Below are 18,404 nucleotides of genomic sequence, written 5' to 3'. Positions count from 1 at the left end.
TGAGGAGGATAAAAGCAAGACTTTGTGGCGAGTGGGCGACAGTCCATGAGCACAGTCTGAAGATGGAAGAAAGTGGAGAGAGGGAGCTGATTCCTCCTCCAGGGTTCAAGATGCTGATCTACTTGAGTGCCTCAAAAAACCACCAGCGCACACCTCTAGTGTAAACGTTAGCACAGAAGACCACATTATCACTTAGTGCTTCTGAGAAGCTGCTTCCCCACACTTTTTTTTTTTTTTAACAGGTGTGAACAGCTGGTCATTTTTTTTTCAGCGAGAACAAACAATATCAGCCAATAAAGCACATGACAGTTGTCGTCAATAAAGCCACACAACCTGGCACATGTAGGGCAAAGAACCACAAAATAAAAACTCAGTACACTTAGAATAGTAGTAATTATTAAAAAAAGCATTAGGAGGTTGTTCTTCTGTCTACACTGTACATACAGATGTTATGCTTGGAAAGCTGCTGTCTCACACAGTCATAACATGAGTCAACATTAAGATACAAGTCCAATACAGTTACAACTAAGCCAATTCACTGAGTAGTCTCCTTTGAGACAGCGCTCTTTTAGCTGCAGTTTGTGCTGAGGGCAATGCTGCAGGATGAGAGGATCCCGGAACACAACAATTTGATGGGTAAGTGACCAAATCGGGTGTCGGCAAACGTATGTTTTGCTCTTAGAGGATACAGTGCTAGCTGGACTTCCGTAAGGAAGCCAAAGTCAACAACTAGGGGTGTGATCCTGCAACTCTGCCTGCCTAGGCAGGGTCACTGACTTCACCTGACCCACCTCTACAGCTTGGGTCTGGTTGGGGAGAACAGGTAATGTCTGAGGACAGCTGAGGTCAGGCTCTGGGGACTAGCCGGAGCAGCAGTTGCTTCCATGAGTAAAGGATGCAGAGTGGGGCTGGAGAAAAAGCCCCCAAGTATATTGACGTGATCTCTGTTTGCTTTACTTCGTGGAACATTTGATGAATTGATCCAGTTGTCAAATACACTTTTCTCTAAAGAGTGAAATATACTTTCCCCTATAAGACTCCAAAAGCATCATTAACTCACAAGCACTTAAACTTGGTTTGTGAAACAGAAAGAAGTCTAAATATAAAAATAATTCAAGCAGATTCTCTTTACAAATTGTATAGTGAATTCAGTATTTGGCAAGACTGTTTTTACTACATAATGAGCTCCTGAGTGTTTGTCTATTAGATAAAAATTTTCTATTTCCTTTAAGCCATAAAGCAAAGAAAACCATATACTCAAGTTATTCTGAAGTCATGACTTCATTAATGAAAAGAGGTTTGACCAGAAACTCAGTGCAAGTGGCAAAGTTGACCATTACTGTACAGTATCTGCAAGAAAATAAAATAACTCCACATTGCTCAAGTGGCACGAAATGGCTGTGCCAAAAAAATTGTCTATAATAAAATCTCAAATAAGTTTCCGACATTAAAGTTTTATAAATAAGTACAAATTGAATGCTATTGCTGAACTGCGAACTGAGGAAAAAATTACCGTGTAACAAGTTACCAAACTAGTTCTAGCATCAAAGACAAAAAGGAATGTTGGAACTTGTTTGTACAATAGAAATGAAAGCTTCCAGTTTGTAGGATGAGAAAATTGAGGCATGCAGGGACTCTTGCATATGGATATATATATTTTATATATATTATATATAATATGTACAGTTTAGCTATAAAACTTTGATGTGTAAAGAAGCTGTCTTCAATGAAAAATTGAACATTCAGAGGAAATTCCTGAGTTAGGGTTTTGTGACATGGGCCACTGAGAAAAAAGCTGCGGTTGGGTCCTCAGAGGTGTTATGTCCATCCCTGTTAAGATTGAAATCAACATACAAAAACAGACAGTGTTGCCACTGCTTCGTTCCCTGCCTGAGCAAGGGATAGCACCATTGTGAAGAGAACTCCTGCTTGTAGAGAGGAGGGAATACTTAAAAACAGTATTGCTGCTAAGACCACTGTAGTGTGCACCAAATACGTTCTTCTAGACAACAAATGAACACTGCCACTGGCTGACTGAAGAACACCTGACCAGGTGTAACGTTAAGGTTATGAGTCACTAGGTGTAATCTTTCCTAGGTTGTTCATCTGTTGTACATTTATCAGTCATTTCCTGACAGAAGTCTACCGTGACCGTTTGGCTGCTTTGCTCTGGTGGAAGCTCTCTCTCGGGGTAAGTACCTGCATCGGCTCCATCCAATCCCGCGCCAGCCGAACAATTTTCCGAGATGTTGTTGGGCAGCCAGGGTGCTCCCAGCTGCACTGAGCCTTGCTCCGAGCAGCACTGCATGCTCTCCCCGACGCACTGGGAGGTCACCAGGCTCTGCTCCACACCAGCTGGGGCGGGGCTGATGGTGGTGACCGGCTGTAGATCCATGGGTCTGAGAACGGGGCAGTATCGGTGGAGGGCTTGGATCTGTTCTGGGCTCTGCATGTCTCTACACACTTCTTGGGAAAGACACGAGAAGTTGTCTAACAATTCTCCCATGCTTGCTTTCAGCTGGTTCCTTTCTGAGAGCAATTTCTCTTTCTCACACACCTGGAAAAGACAGAAGGCATCTTAGGCTGAGGAAGGGACATTCATTGCCAGCTCACTTTGGGCATGTATGCAGCAGTACCGAAGAACACCAATGTGCTACACTTGTTTTCATATGGCCAGAGGAAAAGTCACAAAGACATCAAGTATTTGACCACCATGGCCTGTTTGGACAGTATTTGGGAAACATCTGGAGAAAAACATTTGAACTGGAAGAGGATAGAATCCCAAGAGATTCCCACAGAAGTGCTCCCTTTATAAACTAAGGCTGCCTGACAGATGATACAAAAAAAACTCCGAACAAAACATTTTGAGGGAGAAATGCCATTTCCTATCTAATCAGCAAGAAAATGTGATAATTCCTGAAGTGAGGAATGCTGCTGATGTTTACTTCACCCTTGAACTGTCAGGTTGGCTGCTTAGGCTGGGTGCACGCCTCAGAGCCCTGTTAGCACTGAGAGAGGTGAGTTTATTCACTAGGGGATTTAAGTGTGCTCCACGGCCTGCACTATGGCTTGTTTTCTTATGTTCTGCTGCTTAAAGGCTTGGGCTTGAGCTCATACAGATATTTTTATGAACCCAGGCTAGGGTTTCACCTCTAAAAAATGGTGTTGACTCAGTGTAGACTGACTGGGATGGTCCTGCTGCACCTCCTTCTGTCTCAGGCAGGTGGGCATACAGCTCAAGAGAGTAGATGAGATTTTGTAGAGTACCAGAACTATTTCCAGAGCTGAGCTGGCCCCAAAAGCAGCACAGCCACGTATCTCACCTAGTAACACTGCTAAACCCAAGATGTCTCAGCATCTGAGGTGTGAAAGTTCCACAACTCAGATAATCCAACTATGGGTGGTTGTTGACAGCTGATAGTATTGCTCTGGGTCCAGAGCCCACACTGGAAGCATACAGCTGTGTGAATGTGAAAGAGAACAGTGCACATGAAAAGAACTAACTGCTAAAATATTGATAAATCTATCAAGAAAGCATAAAATAATAAAAAAATAAACAGATGCTCAAGTACATCTTGAGATGATGAATTATGGAGGAGAATATGCTGTGAGTTTGCAGGGAAAAAAAGGAATGTGAGTGGGTAGATGAATGAGTGAGAGAAAGCAGGCAAAAAAAATTACCTATCAAACTCTGAGGATACAACCATTTCACTCACTGTCTGCTGTGAAACCATCTGTGTCAAGAAGATGGGTGACTTACAGTAAGTAAACTTCAGGGGGAAAAGGGGTCTTTTGTAAAAAAGACCCAGCCAAGTGAAAAACCCTTAAACCACAGCACCATTATGTAATTCATGAGACTGGAAACTGCTGATCACAAAGTGGACAGACTACTACAAAGGAATTTCCAGTGGTCACGTGTTGTGTGTTCATTCTTTTCTCTGTCCCTGTCTTCCAGCTCAGGGGGCTGGGTACCCGGAGGACAACCAGTCTTACTATTAAGACTGAGGCAAAGAAGGCATTAAGTACCTCAGCCTTTTCCTCCTTCTCTGTTGCTATGTTTTTACTGCATCCAATAAATGACAGAGATTCTCCTCGGCCTTCCTCTTCTTGCTTCTCTGTTTAAAAAACTATTTTTATTGTCTTTTACAGCAGTAGTCTGGTTAAATTCTAGGTGGACTTTTACCCTTCTAATTTTCTCCCTGCATAACTTCATTATATTCTTGTAGTCCTCCTGAGTAGCTGCCCCTTCTTCCAAAGATAATAAAATTATTTTTTTTCCTTGAGTTCCAGACAAAACTCTTTGTTTAGCCAGGCTGAACAATGTCTCATATTTCAGTACAGGGGATCAGCCTGCTCTTGTGCCTGCAAGATTTACTTATTGAAGAATCCAATCTTCCTGGACTCCTCTGCCCTTCAGTACTACCTCCTAAGGGATTTTCCCAACCAGTCTCCTAAATAGGCCAAAGCCTGCATTCTGGAAGTCCAAGGTGGCAGTTCTGCTGACCCTCCTACTTAATTCTCCAGCAAACAAAAACTCCATAATCTTGTCATCACTGTGCCCAAGAAGGCATCCAATCATCACTTCACCCAACAGCCCTTCACCGTTTGCAAACAGGTCCAGCAGGACCTCCAGCAGGACCTTCCCTACTTGGCTCACTCACTGCATATTGCCACATATTCAAGTCCCCTTTGCTAAATAGGAACATCAACTTTTTTTTGGGAAGAATCCTGTGCCTCAAATGGTTTTTGATTCCTCAAGCTGAGCAGGGATTAAGCCCGCAAGGCCACTCATATGCCTTTCATTCATTCCCCTGAGATGAGTGTTTGTGCTGGGGAGAGGACTTAAAATTTTTATTTTGTCTGTCTCTAGTTTACCATATCAGGCAATAATAGCAATGTCACAGGATTGCATGAAATCAATTAACTCAAACTAATTTTCAAGTGAAGGCTACAGATATAAGGCTGAATCACCCCCTGCTGCTAGTGCAGTCCTCCAAGTGCTGCCCGTGAGGCTATGGAGAATAAGAGACAGGAACTCCTCCCCATCACCAGCTCAGTACAGAGAGACAGGCATGTGCAGCTAAGACTGGACCTGCTTCTTCTGGCAACTTGATGAGGATCCATCCACTCTTTGACTGTGCAGAACCTGTGAGTCACCCTGTACACACTGTGCATTATACTCAGTGCAGGAAGCAGTTGCTCACTATTTTGTTTATCTTTGTTGTGTTGTTTGTTTTGCATCAGTGGAGCACTACTCTGAACAATGTTTTGATTTTTCTTTTTTTTTTCCCCCAGGGCTTCAGCAGCACAGCATCTGAAGACTTCAGAGACCTTGATGATTTAAGCCTCCCAAGCAGCTTGTGAGGTCAGTGTCACATTCCCTGTTACAGACGGGAAGCAGACAGGCACAGGCAGCAAGTGAGTAACCCAAAGTCATGCGGCTTTCTGCCATTTGTGAGGTGATGGTAACTCAGCTTCTTCCAACAGATCCCTGCCTCTTTCACACTACGTTTCCTACAGCTTGAGCAGAGAACAAGGCAAAATGAAGCACAAAAAATCCCACCTGAGGTGTCCATACCATGACTGAAGGTGGCAAGAATTTTCTGAGCAGCCTCTTGGGCTCACTCCAGTCTCCTCACTCCCTTACATTAAAATGTAGTGGCACTGCCCACTGTGAATTCTGCTCATGAATGTACAAACTGACTGAACCCATGAAGTCGGGACTGGAATTGCTGTTGGTGCCCTGCAGGCTACAGTGTGAGGGTGAGCTGGGCTGTGGCGAGGGCACGGAACTCACCAACTTGCGGATTTCACATTCGAGGTTCTGAATACAGTCCAGTTTCCTCTTGCGGCAGCGCTGAGCTGCAATCCGGTTCTTGCTGCGCCGGCGGACATCGTGGATGAACTCGAGCTGCTCTGAGGTTAGCTTGTGCATCTTTATCATCATCTGGAAATCATTCCTTGGAAGATCTGTGATTTGATCAACAGGAAAAGGAAGTTTCACCTAAAAAAAACAAGACAAGAGCAAAGAGTCATATTTTGCTTGCTCAATGCAAGCTGAACAACAGTGAGCGGAAGGACGATTATCTTCGCTGCCACCCCCTCAATAAACAACAAACCAAGTTTTACACTGAGCAAGTTCTTCCCTTGTGGCACATTGTGGAGGTCCAGATGGTAAGGATAAGATGATAATCGTACTTAAATCAGCGACACATATGAATCCCAGATAAAAAATTTCATCTTTCTACAAAGCCTTAAGAAATGATCTCATTGCATTTAAAGGAGGCTCTGTCCACTAAGAGACATGGCCTTTTGGAAAGAGTGAAGTACCTTGCTGCTATTATATTCAAACTAATTTCAAGGAAGGGGCTATTACCACAGCAGGAAATGTGTATCTGCTTGGACTGCAGGACTGAAAGTTTGATTAAGTATGAGGTTAAAAATACAACCTGACACCTCAAGTGGATGAAAAATAATGTATTGCAATTAGGAAAGGTCACCTAATCAGCATTTCAACTAAGCAAAACACTGTATACGAATAAAGGGTCAGAGGAGTGTGATGCAACATATCCTATCCTGCTAAAATATATACATTTTAAAATAAACCTGTTTATGTTGATACTCTAATATTCTTGCAGACTAAAGAGCACTGAAATTGTATTTCTTGAAAAGGTCAGGGTCTGACTTCAAGAATACTAGCAATTATACATTAAAGCAGAGAAAAACACAAATCTCCCAGCAGCCTGAAGCAATGAACACACACTGTGTCAAAAGCTGAAGAATGGTGGATGTGCTCAAAGCCTTTTAGGTTTTTTTTTTTTCCCAAAATCTATCAGCTTGCTCAAATCAAATTAAGCACCTCCCCTTAGAAACCTTTGCTTCACTTAGAGCCTCAGACTGATAACTATCAAAAACCAGATGTTCTTCAGCCAACTCTTTTATTTGGTGGTCAGATAAGAGTCAGCTGACAAAGGTGAAGGAGATGCAGAGCAATTAGACTGACCCCTTCTTTTTTTTGAGTCATACCCACACTGCCCAAAAGATGGCAGTAAATATTTATGTTTCTGTCCCTATTTGGTACAATCTCATCTGGAACAAGGAGACTATTCTGCACACAGGCTAGCAAAGAAGGTAAATTGCTCCAGCCAAACAAAAGGTACAGGTGAAAAAAATTCCTTTGATATTTAAAACATGTATTTTCTTCCAATGGTGCACTTAATAATTATTTGGAAGTAAAAAAACTAACAACGTGGATTATAAGTTTTTTTCTTCAGAGAGCTGAGTTGTTCAAGCAGAACAGTTTGCTGAGGACACACGTACACCAACACACAGCAGCGGCCTCTGGCATCGACAGTCATGGACCCTCACCAGGCACCTGAGCCTGCCAGTAAGCAGCTCCTCACCTTGTTTATAGGTGTTCTTGGCTGCTTCTTGTACCCTTCTAACATTGCTCCGTGCATTGCCAAGCCTGGGGTACGTGAAGTTCTGTGCAAACACCAACCACATTCTTTGAGATGGCTTCATGCCCTGAATGTTCATTCATGCCCCTCTGCCTCACATGTCCAGGCAATGCTTCATAACACACTACTTTGACAGGTCAATTTAAAGCAGCAAGGAATGCCAAACACTGCCCAAACCCTCCCAAATTCTTGCTTGTACACACAAAGGCTGACCTTAGGCACAGGGATGTGAACTACCTTGTTTACAGACTGCCAGTTAATGACATGAAACCTGTTTGATTTCCCCTCCCCAGCCTTTGGATGGTCAACATAAGCTCAATGTAACCTGCTTTTCTCTCAAGCTTCTACCAGGGTCTGAAAATGAAAACAGACAGTTCTTTTCTCTGAAAGACATCAGTTTCACTGCAAAACCAACCGCCTCATGTTCACAGTTTTTCCTTATTTTCTTAAGACCAAAATGGAAAGGAATGTTAACTTTATTTCTCCCTACCTCTCCCTTTCAAAACATATTTACTTGCAAGGAGATGTGTTTGCAGCTGGAATGAAAGAGAAGCAATTTAAATATGTCAGGTAGAAGTTGCTGAAGGGAAATGGGAAAATAAATTTAAAAAGATTCATTAAAAAAAAGGGATTTAAAATAAAACCATCTACACAGCAGATCAGAGACTGCTATCAGTAATCCCAGCATAATCCCACTCCTGTCACAGGCAGCACTGCACAGGATTAAAAATGTGAAAGGGAAAGTGGAAGTGAGTCAGACTCATTTCCTTCACCATTCACAGCATTTTTATTGCCTGTCTCCCTCTTCGAAATCAGCTGTCAACTGAAAAAAAAAATACCAACCCACCAAGCTTTTGGCACGGACACAGTGAATAACTGCACCGGGGTGTTGCTGCTGTGAGAGGCTAAAGTGTTTTACATCTGCACAGGGCAAGACTCTCAGCTGCTATTTATCATAACAGAGTGGTGAGTCATTTTGCTAGAGCCCGCAACTGTGCAGTGGGTGGGATTCATCTGACTCACCCAGAGCTGCCTGAAATGATGGGTTGGGACTACCTAATGTCCTGCTCCCCTCAGATGGCAATGCTGCACAGCTTCTCCTTCCTGGCTGCAGAAGGGGTGGACTTAAAACTCAGAAAAGATTCTGCATCCCACAGTATCTGCAGGAGGTGAGAGAAACTTACCTGAGGTGTCTGAGAAACACAGTCAATCTTTTCTAAGATATGAAAGAAAACCCCAAGGAGCATGCTTTCTTGTAAAGTTTTCTTTCTAATTACTATGATTTTTTGGTTCAAACGATTTAAAATTTAAAGTGCAAGTGGGATCCCTGCTCCTTCCAGGAGTTACTCCAGCCAGAGCTAACCTCACAGAAATCCAAAATCATCTCTTATCAGCACAATTACTCTTTCCCTGCATTTTTACACTGGCAGCACAAGCTTGCTTTCCACCACACAACAAATAAACTGGCACCTTCTACCACCACTGCAGACTCTACTGCCCCAACTTTGCCAATCCACCCTGGGGAAAAAGGAAACCTGGTTAGGATTTTGTGGCATTTCCCACCCCCCACTTATTAGCATTAGGATGCCAGTGGAAATGTCAATGCTTTGAGAGGCTAAGTCAGAGCAGTGATGTAGACAGACAGGGACAGGGACTGACTCAGCACATGCAAGGCCCATATATAATCAATTAATTCCTTCAAGCTTCACTAGTTAGTGCCAGCTTGGATCATATGCCAGCTGCTGCTGTTTTGCTCTTCTATTGTACTAGTTACTGCTGCTGCTCTCCCCCCTCTCTTTTTCACCTGGAATAAAGGAAAGAACCTAGGACCTGTATTCACTCCCATTAAAATATAAAATGTCAACTCTTGGGAATTTCTTTATCCTATGAGTAACCTTACCATCTTCATTCTTTCTTTATATCTTAATTAAGACATCATCTCACCCTAACCAAGTGTTAGTAAAGGCAATAAACTTCCCAAGTGTCACTTTAACATCACAGTAACTTAAAGGACAAATATTTTATCCATAACAAAAAGCAACCATTATGTAGTGGGCATGGGAAGGTGGAACTCATTGTCCCAGTTGGTCAGTTGCTCCAGAGCTGTAAGAAAAAAGCCTGCTGCCTTAGTGCCCTCAAATCCTGAAAGCCTCTGACACTCAAGCTTGCTGATCCTTGGAAGGCTCTCAGGACCCACCCAAACAATCCAGCCCAGGTACTCAATAATATTAATGCCTTTTTAAAATGCAGAAATGGGTACTTGGCTTCACACAGAAGAGCCCAAGGCATTAATGTCGTGTTTTCAGTGTTTTCAAGTATCTTCTGTAGCATGCAAGGAAGGTTTGTCTTCCACAAACACTCAGGAAGAAATTAATTCCACGGCAGGAGCTGAGGAGTGCCCACCTGTGATAGGGGCTCAATTGTCTACAGGGTATTTCAGGCACCACTTGTGGTCCTGCAGACTAGGGACCTATTCCTGTCCTAATTTCATCTGGACAAAGGCTATCCAAGAAGCCCAAAGGTAATGGGCCATACTTTGTGCAAGGGATAGCCAAGATGCATTTTCTTATCCTGCTGTCTACTGACACAGATAAAACCTTCAAAACACCTCCTTTTTTCAAGTGTCAACTACACCAAGATGGCAGAGGACTGCAAAAGGCGAATGATGAGCCCAGGCAGTGAAGATCTACCATTGTGTCAACAAACCAGGGTCTAAACTGTCCCACTTCAGATCAGCAGGTTCCATTGCAGTATGTTCCATCTGACACAAGACAACTGATGGCCCCGTAGCGGTGTGGGGTCAACTCCAGCCTCACCTTGTGAGGGCCATGAGAGGCATTTGGGTCAGCAAATGCTGCCTGAAAGGGCACTGCTGGGTAACATTTTGATTTGCTACCTGCCTTACAGAAATGGGGGACCAGGCTAATCCCATGCCTGAGTGCTTTAACCCAGGAATCAGGAGATGTGGATGGGATTCTCATCCTTTAGCCCATGATTTGGACTTGTATTCAGACCACACACTGCTGGTACTTAGAATGCTGGGCTGACCTCTTCCCATTCACTGCTTGCAGTGTTCCCAGCTTCCAGCCCTTCAAAGAGCACAGCAGTATGATACTCCTGCTGTTTAATAGGCTTCTCTGAGACCAGATAGCACAGAAACACTGACAGAAACCACAGGTGCACTTAAGAATGGAAGATCAGGCAGTGAAATGACAGGGGATAAAGTACAGTATTTCTCTGAAAGAGTTGCTTCTGCAGCTCAAGAACTGGAGTCCTTCAAGAGCTTGTGCAAGGTCTTCAGACCGGAGTATAAAAGAATTGGTTGTAGGGCTCCACAAAATAATATAGTGTTTAAAAGGACCCTCCTGGAATTTCAAACTCTCAGTGTTGTTGTAATCCAACAATTCTTTGCTACCAGTATGGATACCATTCCTACTGAAGAGAGGAAAGAAAACAAAAATTCCATGAAATTTATCTTACAAGACCAATGTTTGACAAGACACCATTTAAACAGATATTGAGAAACAATTCCCAGTGCTCTGCTGATGCTATGCTAGTCAGGAGAATATCTACCAGAAAACAACCTGGAGACTAATTTTTCTCATTTTCAAATTTGCAAACCTAGTAAAATCAGGAAAGCTGGGGTGACTGATCATCAAATTCTGGGGAGTTATCACATACCACAGCAAGTTAAAACCTTCACATGTATTTTTCTTGGTTGCCTTTCTTTCCATGCTACATTCTTCACTGAGTAGGAATATTAAGCAGTGAAGCAGTCTCAGATGAGGTAACTCAACATAGTTACAGTAGATCTCTGGTAGAGCAGCTTTGGTTTACTGCTCTTTTCTGGGGCTCTGACTTGCAGGAAATTCTTTTGAACTACAGATGAGGAGACATTGAATGCAACTCTCTAGATACTAATAGTTCTTGGAAAACTCCACCTCTTACCTCCTCTTACCCTTGTTTATTTTTTTCCCTCAAAAAACTCACTTATCATATTAGACTGAGATGAGATTTCTTTTTAACTGGTTTAGTAGTACAACATTTTTTACAAATTTTCTAGCAGACAAAAAATCTAAAGTACTTGCTGATGAAAAGGAATACCAAAAAAAGTAGGTAGTGCAAAAGTTTCTGTTCCTTAAGTAGGTTAACAGATTGACAGACTACTTCCTTCTCAACAATTCATTATTTCAGGGCTTATTGTTTTGTTGTTGCTATTTTAAGCAGGATTGTCAGAACCTGCCTGTAAGCACTGAGCTTTATGTCTTCTCTCTAGTATTATATCTCAGTAATTGATTTTTCACAACCTGTGGAGGCCTGAGAGAACTGAGTGAAAAGAGCAACACAAACTATTAAATATTTCTGTCAAGTCCCAATAGCTGAAGTAACAGCCCTGTTCCTGCAACTCTGTACATGGGTACACCCTACACTGCGCTTGCTGCTTTTCTCAGGAAGCCTTAACAAAGGGAGATCATAGAAGAGTCTTGGTGGCTCCAGGAAAGGAAGCAATAAGCAAGGACATCCTGGAGAAGATTTACCAAGTGGTGTTCCAAGGACTGCCATCTCCTCTGACAGTTGTGACTGCTTTCTGCACCTCCAGTAAGATGGAGGTTTGTCACAAGCTGGGGTAACCTTCACTCACACGGCATCATGATGAACCCCAACACCCCACTTCTGGCACCAAGCAACTTTGGCCATGTGCTCCAGAATGGCATCTGTGTACTTCTCACACAATCAATACCCCAGCAAATGATGTTTTCTGAAATTAATTCTGGCAGCGACAGCACTCTGTGAGCCAAATTATGACCAACTAGGTCCAAATTCCAGGGGAACTGAGCAGCCCTGTGAGATAACTGATGGTCAGAGTCCACCAGGCTTATTCCCATCAGGCCATCCCACCCCAATAAAAGCTGACCTGCAGCAGAAGAACCTGCATGGCCACTCTCCAGAAGGTCAAGCATGTCACCCCCAGATACCTTATCAGGTGCCTTTTGAATAGAAGCCCAGAATACACTGTGTGTTCTGATATAGAGGGGGAAAGGGCCCTGTCTGTGAAGTCATCAGGACAGGAAGGGCAAAGCAACAATTTCAGGAATGGAGAAAGATTCCCATGCAGCTTGCAGGGAGGTGAAGAACAGAAAGCTGTCCATTTCAGACAGCTGTGAGTCTCTCCTGCTGTTTTAATCACAGCCAAACTACCAAAAGCAGGTAAAGCAACTTATATAAGAACTTCCTGCTGCTGTTATTTATTTTCTACTGTCTGGTTTAAGATACCCTTTCCTGAGCCTTCCACAGCAGCAGATCTTGCAGGATACACACCCAAGTCACTGTCTTAATACAGTATTGTTAAATAAGGCTGCAAAGTCTGCTCTTGTATTGGTAACAACCTTCAAAAGATCTATTTTTAAACAAAATAACAAAATCTCTACCAAAGCACTGGTGTGATTTGTTTACCCATGGCTTGTTCAGGATAGTGCAATGCAACCTCACAGAGCATTTATTTCCTCACCACATTTTTAATGCCTAGCAGTCCTAATCAAAATACCCTGGGGGAGGAAAAAAAAAAAAAAAATAAAAGCCTTATCAGCAGTCCCAGGGAGAAAACTTGCTCAGCACAGTTCAGAAAATCTTCCCCAGAGGAAACCAGAATCAGCAGCAAAACCAGGAGTGGAGCAGACCTTTGCTAGCACTGTCTCAGAGCCAGATGTCTGCCTGCCAGCAGCACTCCACACAGCTTCCTACAGCTGCCTGTTTGCTCCTTGTGCGTCCCTCCTCTCATCCATGCTCTCCTGCACATATTCACATATACCTTTCTTCTAGGAAACCACCACCTGTAAGCTTCTAATTTCATTCTTCCAGGCTCATTTTTGCTGCAGCATATTTCCACACAATTAGGTAATTATGACAGCTAATTAATTATCAAATCTCAAAAGGCTAACCTCCGCCCTCTGCACTGCCTCATGCTGAGCAAGCAGCACACATGGGTGGAAATGGATGGTCCCTGGTCCCTGCTGCCCTCTGCCCCTTGTAAAGACAGGACTTCACTGAGTAACCCAGCTACAGCCTGGGCTGCTGTAGGGCTTCCCAAATGAGATCTCCTGCACACTATCCCAGACAGCCTCCCTAAGAGACTCCTCTCCCTTCTGCATCGTCCCCTGCTTACGACATGAGGACAAAGAGGAACTGTCCTCTCAGAATCTCTGGTTCAGTGCGACCAGGGATTAGGACACCAGAGGCTCCCCAGCTCTTCAGCTCTCTCTGACAGCTAAGCAGCCATCTAAAGGAAGCACCCACATCTGTCTGAAAAATAAAGACTGGGATGTAGCTGGAATAAAGACTGAGGAATAAAGTTCACTCTTTTCATCCCCACTCCATAACTAAGCCCACATGGTTCTGAACTGGATGCTCTCAGCATATGAACCCTCCTCTCAGCACTTGTTGCTCCCCACACTGAAGCAAAAGCTCTCAGTGGAGTTTTTCAGCATTACTAGAGGAACCTGATAACTGATTTCACTCAGATGTTCTCTGGGTCATGCAGATTGCTAATGAAACTGTGAATACACCTCCAGTCTTTTTCACTTTCTGGACTCCACAACATATCTCCTTGATTTTAGTCTGCCCTAAAAGTAGTGACTTCACACAGACAGTTTATTTGGTCATGGTTAGACAGTTATCACTGCAGCATCTTCAGCTGGCCCATCTCTAGTTTCAGAGAGGGCCCCTCTTTCTCCTCCCCCTCTTGGGGGAGCTACATGAAAATTGACAGCTTGCTCTTCAGCTCCAGATCATTCTCTTGTCATTCCCTTAAAAATCTGGAAACTAAAGGATAACTTCTCTCTGAAACCATTCATGCCATGGCTGCTAGAGCTTTGAATAAAATGTCACAGGCAGGGAACATGATCTCAAGTTGTCACATAATAGAGGCAAAACGCAGTACCTGAACATGCAACACATACACACATACACACATGTGAAGATGACTTGAATGCCATTCCCACAGGACTGGGTGGCCAGCTATACAATTGTTTGAGTAATTTCACACCTCTGCTGGCAACATGCAGCCTGGCTCTTCAAGACAAGCTGTCCAACCCTTGGTGTCAGGAAAGGCACAGCTTGAGGTTGCTCAAACACACACACACAGCAGTAACAAGTGGAGCTGGAACCACCTCAACAAACTAAGAATAAGGAACAGTGCTTTGTGCCACAGAAGTCTGTGAGGGAGGAAGCAAGACAGGACACTGCTGGCAGAACCCAAAGCACATCAATGCACTCTTATCATTCAGCAGTTTGCTGTTTTCCTACACCCAAAATTTTAGAAGTGCTGAACACCTCAGAGATCAATCAGATCTATTTGTGGGAAGTCAATCACGTGCACTCAGCTGATGATGGAATAACCAGAAGTTACTCTTTACCCCTATAAACAAAGAAAGTGCTGGGGAAATGCAAAGTCATTTGAGAGAATGAAGGAGAGATTAATTGGGTCATAACAACTGTGATATATGTACTTATCTTAAATCCCTACCTCATGCCCTCTGTCTTGCACAGGACATGATTCACTGTCTGCTTCTGAGAATGACCCAGACTCATCGCTGGAGTTTGTTCCATAGGATGGCTCACATTTAATCTGGGCTCGGACCGGGTTGTACAATCCATCCCCCACCACGCCGGGCTCCTGGTGCTCGGGCGCCAGGAATCGGGGGCCTTGGGAGCAAGGGGAAGAGGAGAGCTCGCAAAGACGCAGGCTGCAGGGAGAGCCGCCGCTGCCGTCCTCTGCGTACGAGTAGGAAGAGCACGAGCTGGAGGTCCTGGTTCTGGTTTCCAGAGGAGGAGAGCGAGGGCAAACTTTAATTGGCACCGGACAGCTGGTGTTCGGCCGCATCCTTCCCGGCAAGTGATCAGCTGTCAGTCCGCCGTGCGAATAGGTCTGAGAGCTGGGGAGAGACTGGCTACTGCCTGCCCACAGACCCTTTGGCACAGTCTCAGTGAGGTCTTTGTCCAAGCTGCTCACACCAGAATATGAATGCACCGAAGTGTTTACTTGGTCACAAGCATTTGAAGAGAATATAACACTCCTCCTGTCCAGTTCTCCTTCTTGCTTACAGAGAGTTTCAAAGCCGGGCCCCCTGAGTGGTGATCCTACTGTGAAGTTGGAAGCATCCTTCTGCATGGCATGGGACTGTCCATAGTTCCCCGTGAAAGGGACATAATCAGTTTTGTGGTCACCCTGAGTTGTCCCTTTTTCAAAAGGGCATGCTGGACTCCTGCCAAAGTGCTGTTGGGAAGTGCTGGGGAAGCCAACCAAATCTATGCTTTTTGTTCTGTTGAAGAAAGACCGCAAGCAAGAAGGAGAAGACCCACTTTTTGGCCTATCGACACAAGTGAGGCTTGGCTGTTTCCTGTCCATTTCAACATCCCCTTCTTTATCCCTGATGTCAGGTTCATCTCCAGACAGGCAAAGTGTGATGCTTTCTTCATCGTTCTCTTCATTCTGAGGCTCACTTTTTATCTGCCCCATAGCAAGTCCTGATTTGAGGCCATTTCCAGAGCTCTCTTCACTGAATGTGCTTGCAAAACCTGAGGTACTGATGTGTGATGTGTTGTAGACATTCTTGGTACAAGCAAGCTGGTATTTCTTGTATCTGGGGTACCGTGTTACTGCATCTTTATCCAAATTGTCCTTGCTATCTCTCAGCATGTCAGAATCAGGCAGCATCCCTTCGCCTTTGTCTGCTCCAGCAACAGTGGTTTCAAAATTGAAGGGTTCTTGGTGCATCCTCTCCCTTGGGCAAGATATTTTTGACGTCTCCGATTCCATTGTCTCCTCCTCATCTCCATCGGAGTTCTCCTCATCATGCATGCGCTGACAGGTGGTATCTTTTTTGCACAGGAACAGGCCATCTTCATTGTTCAGCAGCTGTGTCTGCAGGAAGCTGAAGCAGGAGTCCTCCAGATTGTGCATGCGCAGGAACTCAGCGCAGTGGATGACCTCCTGGATGTTTTCCCTGCTGAGTAACAGCTTAGCAGTGTAGGCGAACTGTAACAATGGACCAAATCCCCTGACAGTGACCTGCAAAAGTAGAGAGGAAATTGCCAGTGTTACCATCAGCTTTTGCTATCATTCCAAGTCCTTCATCATGTGGTTAGATAAACTAACAGATCTGGCATTCAGAAATAAATACTGCTGAGCACCAGCTGTTCTTCTGTCACACCTGTAATGATGCTACGTCCAGGAAGATTGCTCCCTTTGTGTTGCTCCTGTACATCACTGTACAGGTTGAACTGAGACTATTTTCCCCAAGTATCTTGAAGATCTATGAACTAAGTCTCTGCCCTAATAAAAGACTGACAAAACTAGCCTGGACACAGCTAATTTTTACATGGATTTAATTTTAACTCTGCTACAGTACCCAACCATGAAAATACCGATTAAATTTTGATTCTTCTGCTCTGATGGAAGGTCCAATGAACAGCGGTTTCAAGCTTAAGATACCACTTATCCAAAAAGTGTTTTGGGAAGGAAACACTTAGTATTACAGAAAAATTCAAGAGAAAGCACCTTTATGCCTCTTTCAAAAGCAAACCATTTCCTCTTTTTTTTCCTCAATTTTTTGCAAGCCATTGCTGAATACATAATAGGTAAGTACAGACTGCATAACTTTCCTCCATCCCATGGAGATTATTCCCCTCATACTGTTCCTGATTTTAGTCAGCCTGAGGTACAGCTAACAGAAAAGAAATTAATATTTATAGTTCAAATGGCAGAAATTATTCTGAGTCCCACCTCGGTACTTAATTTCCCACAATTTTCTTTGTAGAAAGTAGAAACTGTTTCCAGGAGAGTGATCTCTAGTCAACTGTTCCAGGTCTGACTTATGCACTGCTACTCATCTTTCCATACCATCTGTGTTTAACATTTATATATAAAATATTAAAAAGTACACACTTCCCCCCCCCCCATTTTTTACAGTTGTATCTTTACATACAGCTATCAAATAAGTTGCTAAGCCACATAGTAAACTATAGATATTGTCTATTTTTGACAAAAATACTTTGACTGCCACAAATTTCTCTTACATTTTTTTCTCCCAATGGGTATGAGACAAAGGGATTGGAAAAATTATTCTTCATGAAGCAGCAAAATGCTGTTTCAGAACTACAACACACCATCAAGGATTAATGTTTCTCCACAAGAAAATTCAGTGCTTTCGACACAAGGTTGAGATGTGGAAGACAATAACTGAATTTCCCATTGCACCAACCACCTACTACATGACCCTGGTAAGTCCCTTCAGTCTCAATTCACTGAGACACCTTCTTGCCTTTGTTGCAAGGAGCACTTATTTATGTGAGATCCCTGTGCTTTGCATACCAGGCAAAGACGTCTAGATGGGATTCAGCACAGCCAACGCCTGCATACCTGTATGAGGTTGGGATGCATGGCCTGCAACCTCCTTCTGGATGCAGATGTCTCTGGCAGGCACCCCCAGCTCAGTTTCTTTGTTTAAAATAAACAAGAAGAGGAAGCACTGTCTCTCTTTTTTTTTTTTTTTTTTTTTTTTTTTTTGCAAAATGGCCTAAAGAAAGAGGGGGAACCTAGAAAGTAGGAGACCAGGTTCCTTCCTCAGGCTGTGAGGATTGTAACTCCCACTTCCCCACTCTTCAGAAGGGTATATTTGGGATGGTATGGGATACCCTGAAGGTGAGTTGCTTTTTACTATTCTTCCAATTGAATTAATGCCACTGAGCAAAGCAGCTGCTCAAAAGGCTGGTGAGCCATCAGGCCATGAATTTACGAAGGTCTATTTTGTGACTAGAGTGTATCTGAGTGAATAATTTGGTTCATCTCAATGAAAAGTCTATAAAGCCCTATACTGCCTCAGGACCAGCGGTAGAGTTCAGAGATTTTTATAGAAAATCCTGAGTTTGAGAAACAAGCCTTTGTTA

General features: G+C 43.6%; 1 protein-coding gene across 3 annotated transcripts in view; it reads right to left on the bottom strand.

The window, feature by feature from the left end:
- Positions 1 to 18,404, bottom strand: part of BACH2 (BACH transcriptional regulator 2) — a 181,734-nt gene continuing 163,330 nt past the window's right edge. For 2 of the 3 annotated variants that reach the window (XM_021545439.3, XM_021545448.3), the window contains exons 6-8: positions 14,983 to 16,527; positions 5,798 to 6,004; positions 1 to 2,557 (exon numbers count right to left, since the gene is read on the bottom strand). In XM_021545439.3, coding sequence (XP_021401114.1) covers positions 2,078 to 2,557; positions 5,798 to 6,004; positions 14,983 to 16,527 — 2,232 coding nt within the window. In that variant the 3' untranslated portion in view covers positions 1 to 2,077. Of the gene's footprint in view, positions 2,558 to 5,135; positions 6,005 to 14,982; positions 16,528 to 18,404 lie in introns of those variants that run through there. The other variant, XM_077782304.1, reaches the window with a different exon arrangement.

Source organism: Lonchura striata, chromosome 3 (genome assembly GCF_046129695.1).
Source record: "Lonchura striata isolate bLonStr1 chromosome 3, bLonStr1.mat, whole genome shotgun sequence".
Classification (NCBI taxonomy): Eukaryota; Metazoa; Chordata; class Aves; order Passeriformes; family Estrildidae; genus Lonchura; species Lonchura striata.
Note: the sequence above shows the minus strand (reverse complement) of the source record. Positions and strands in the feature narration are given on the sequence as shown.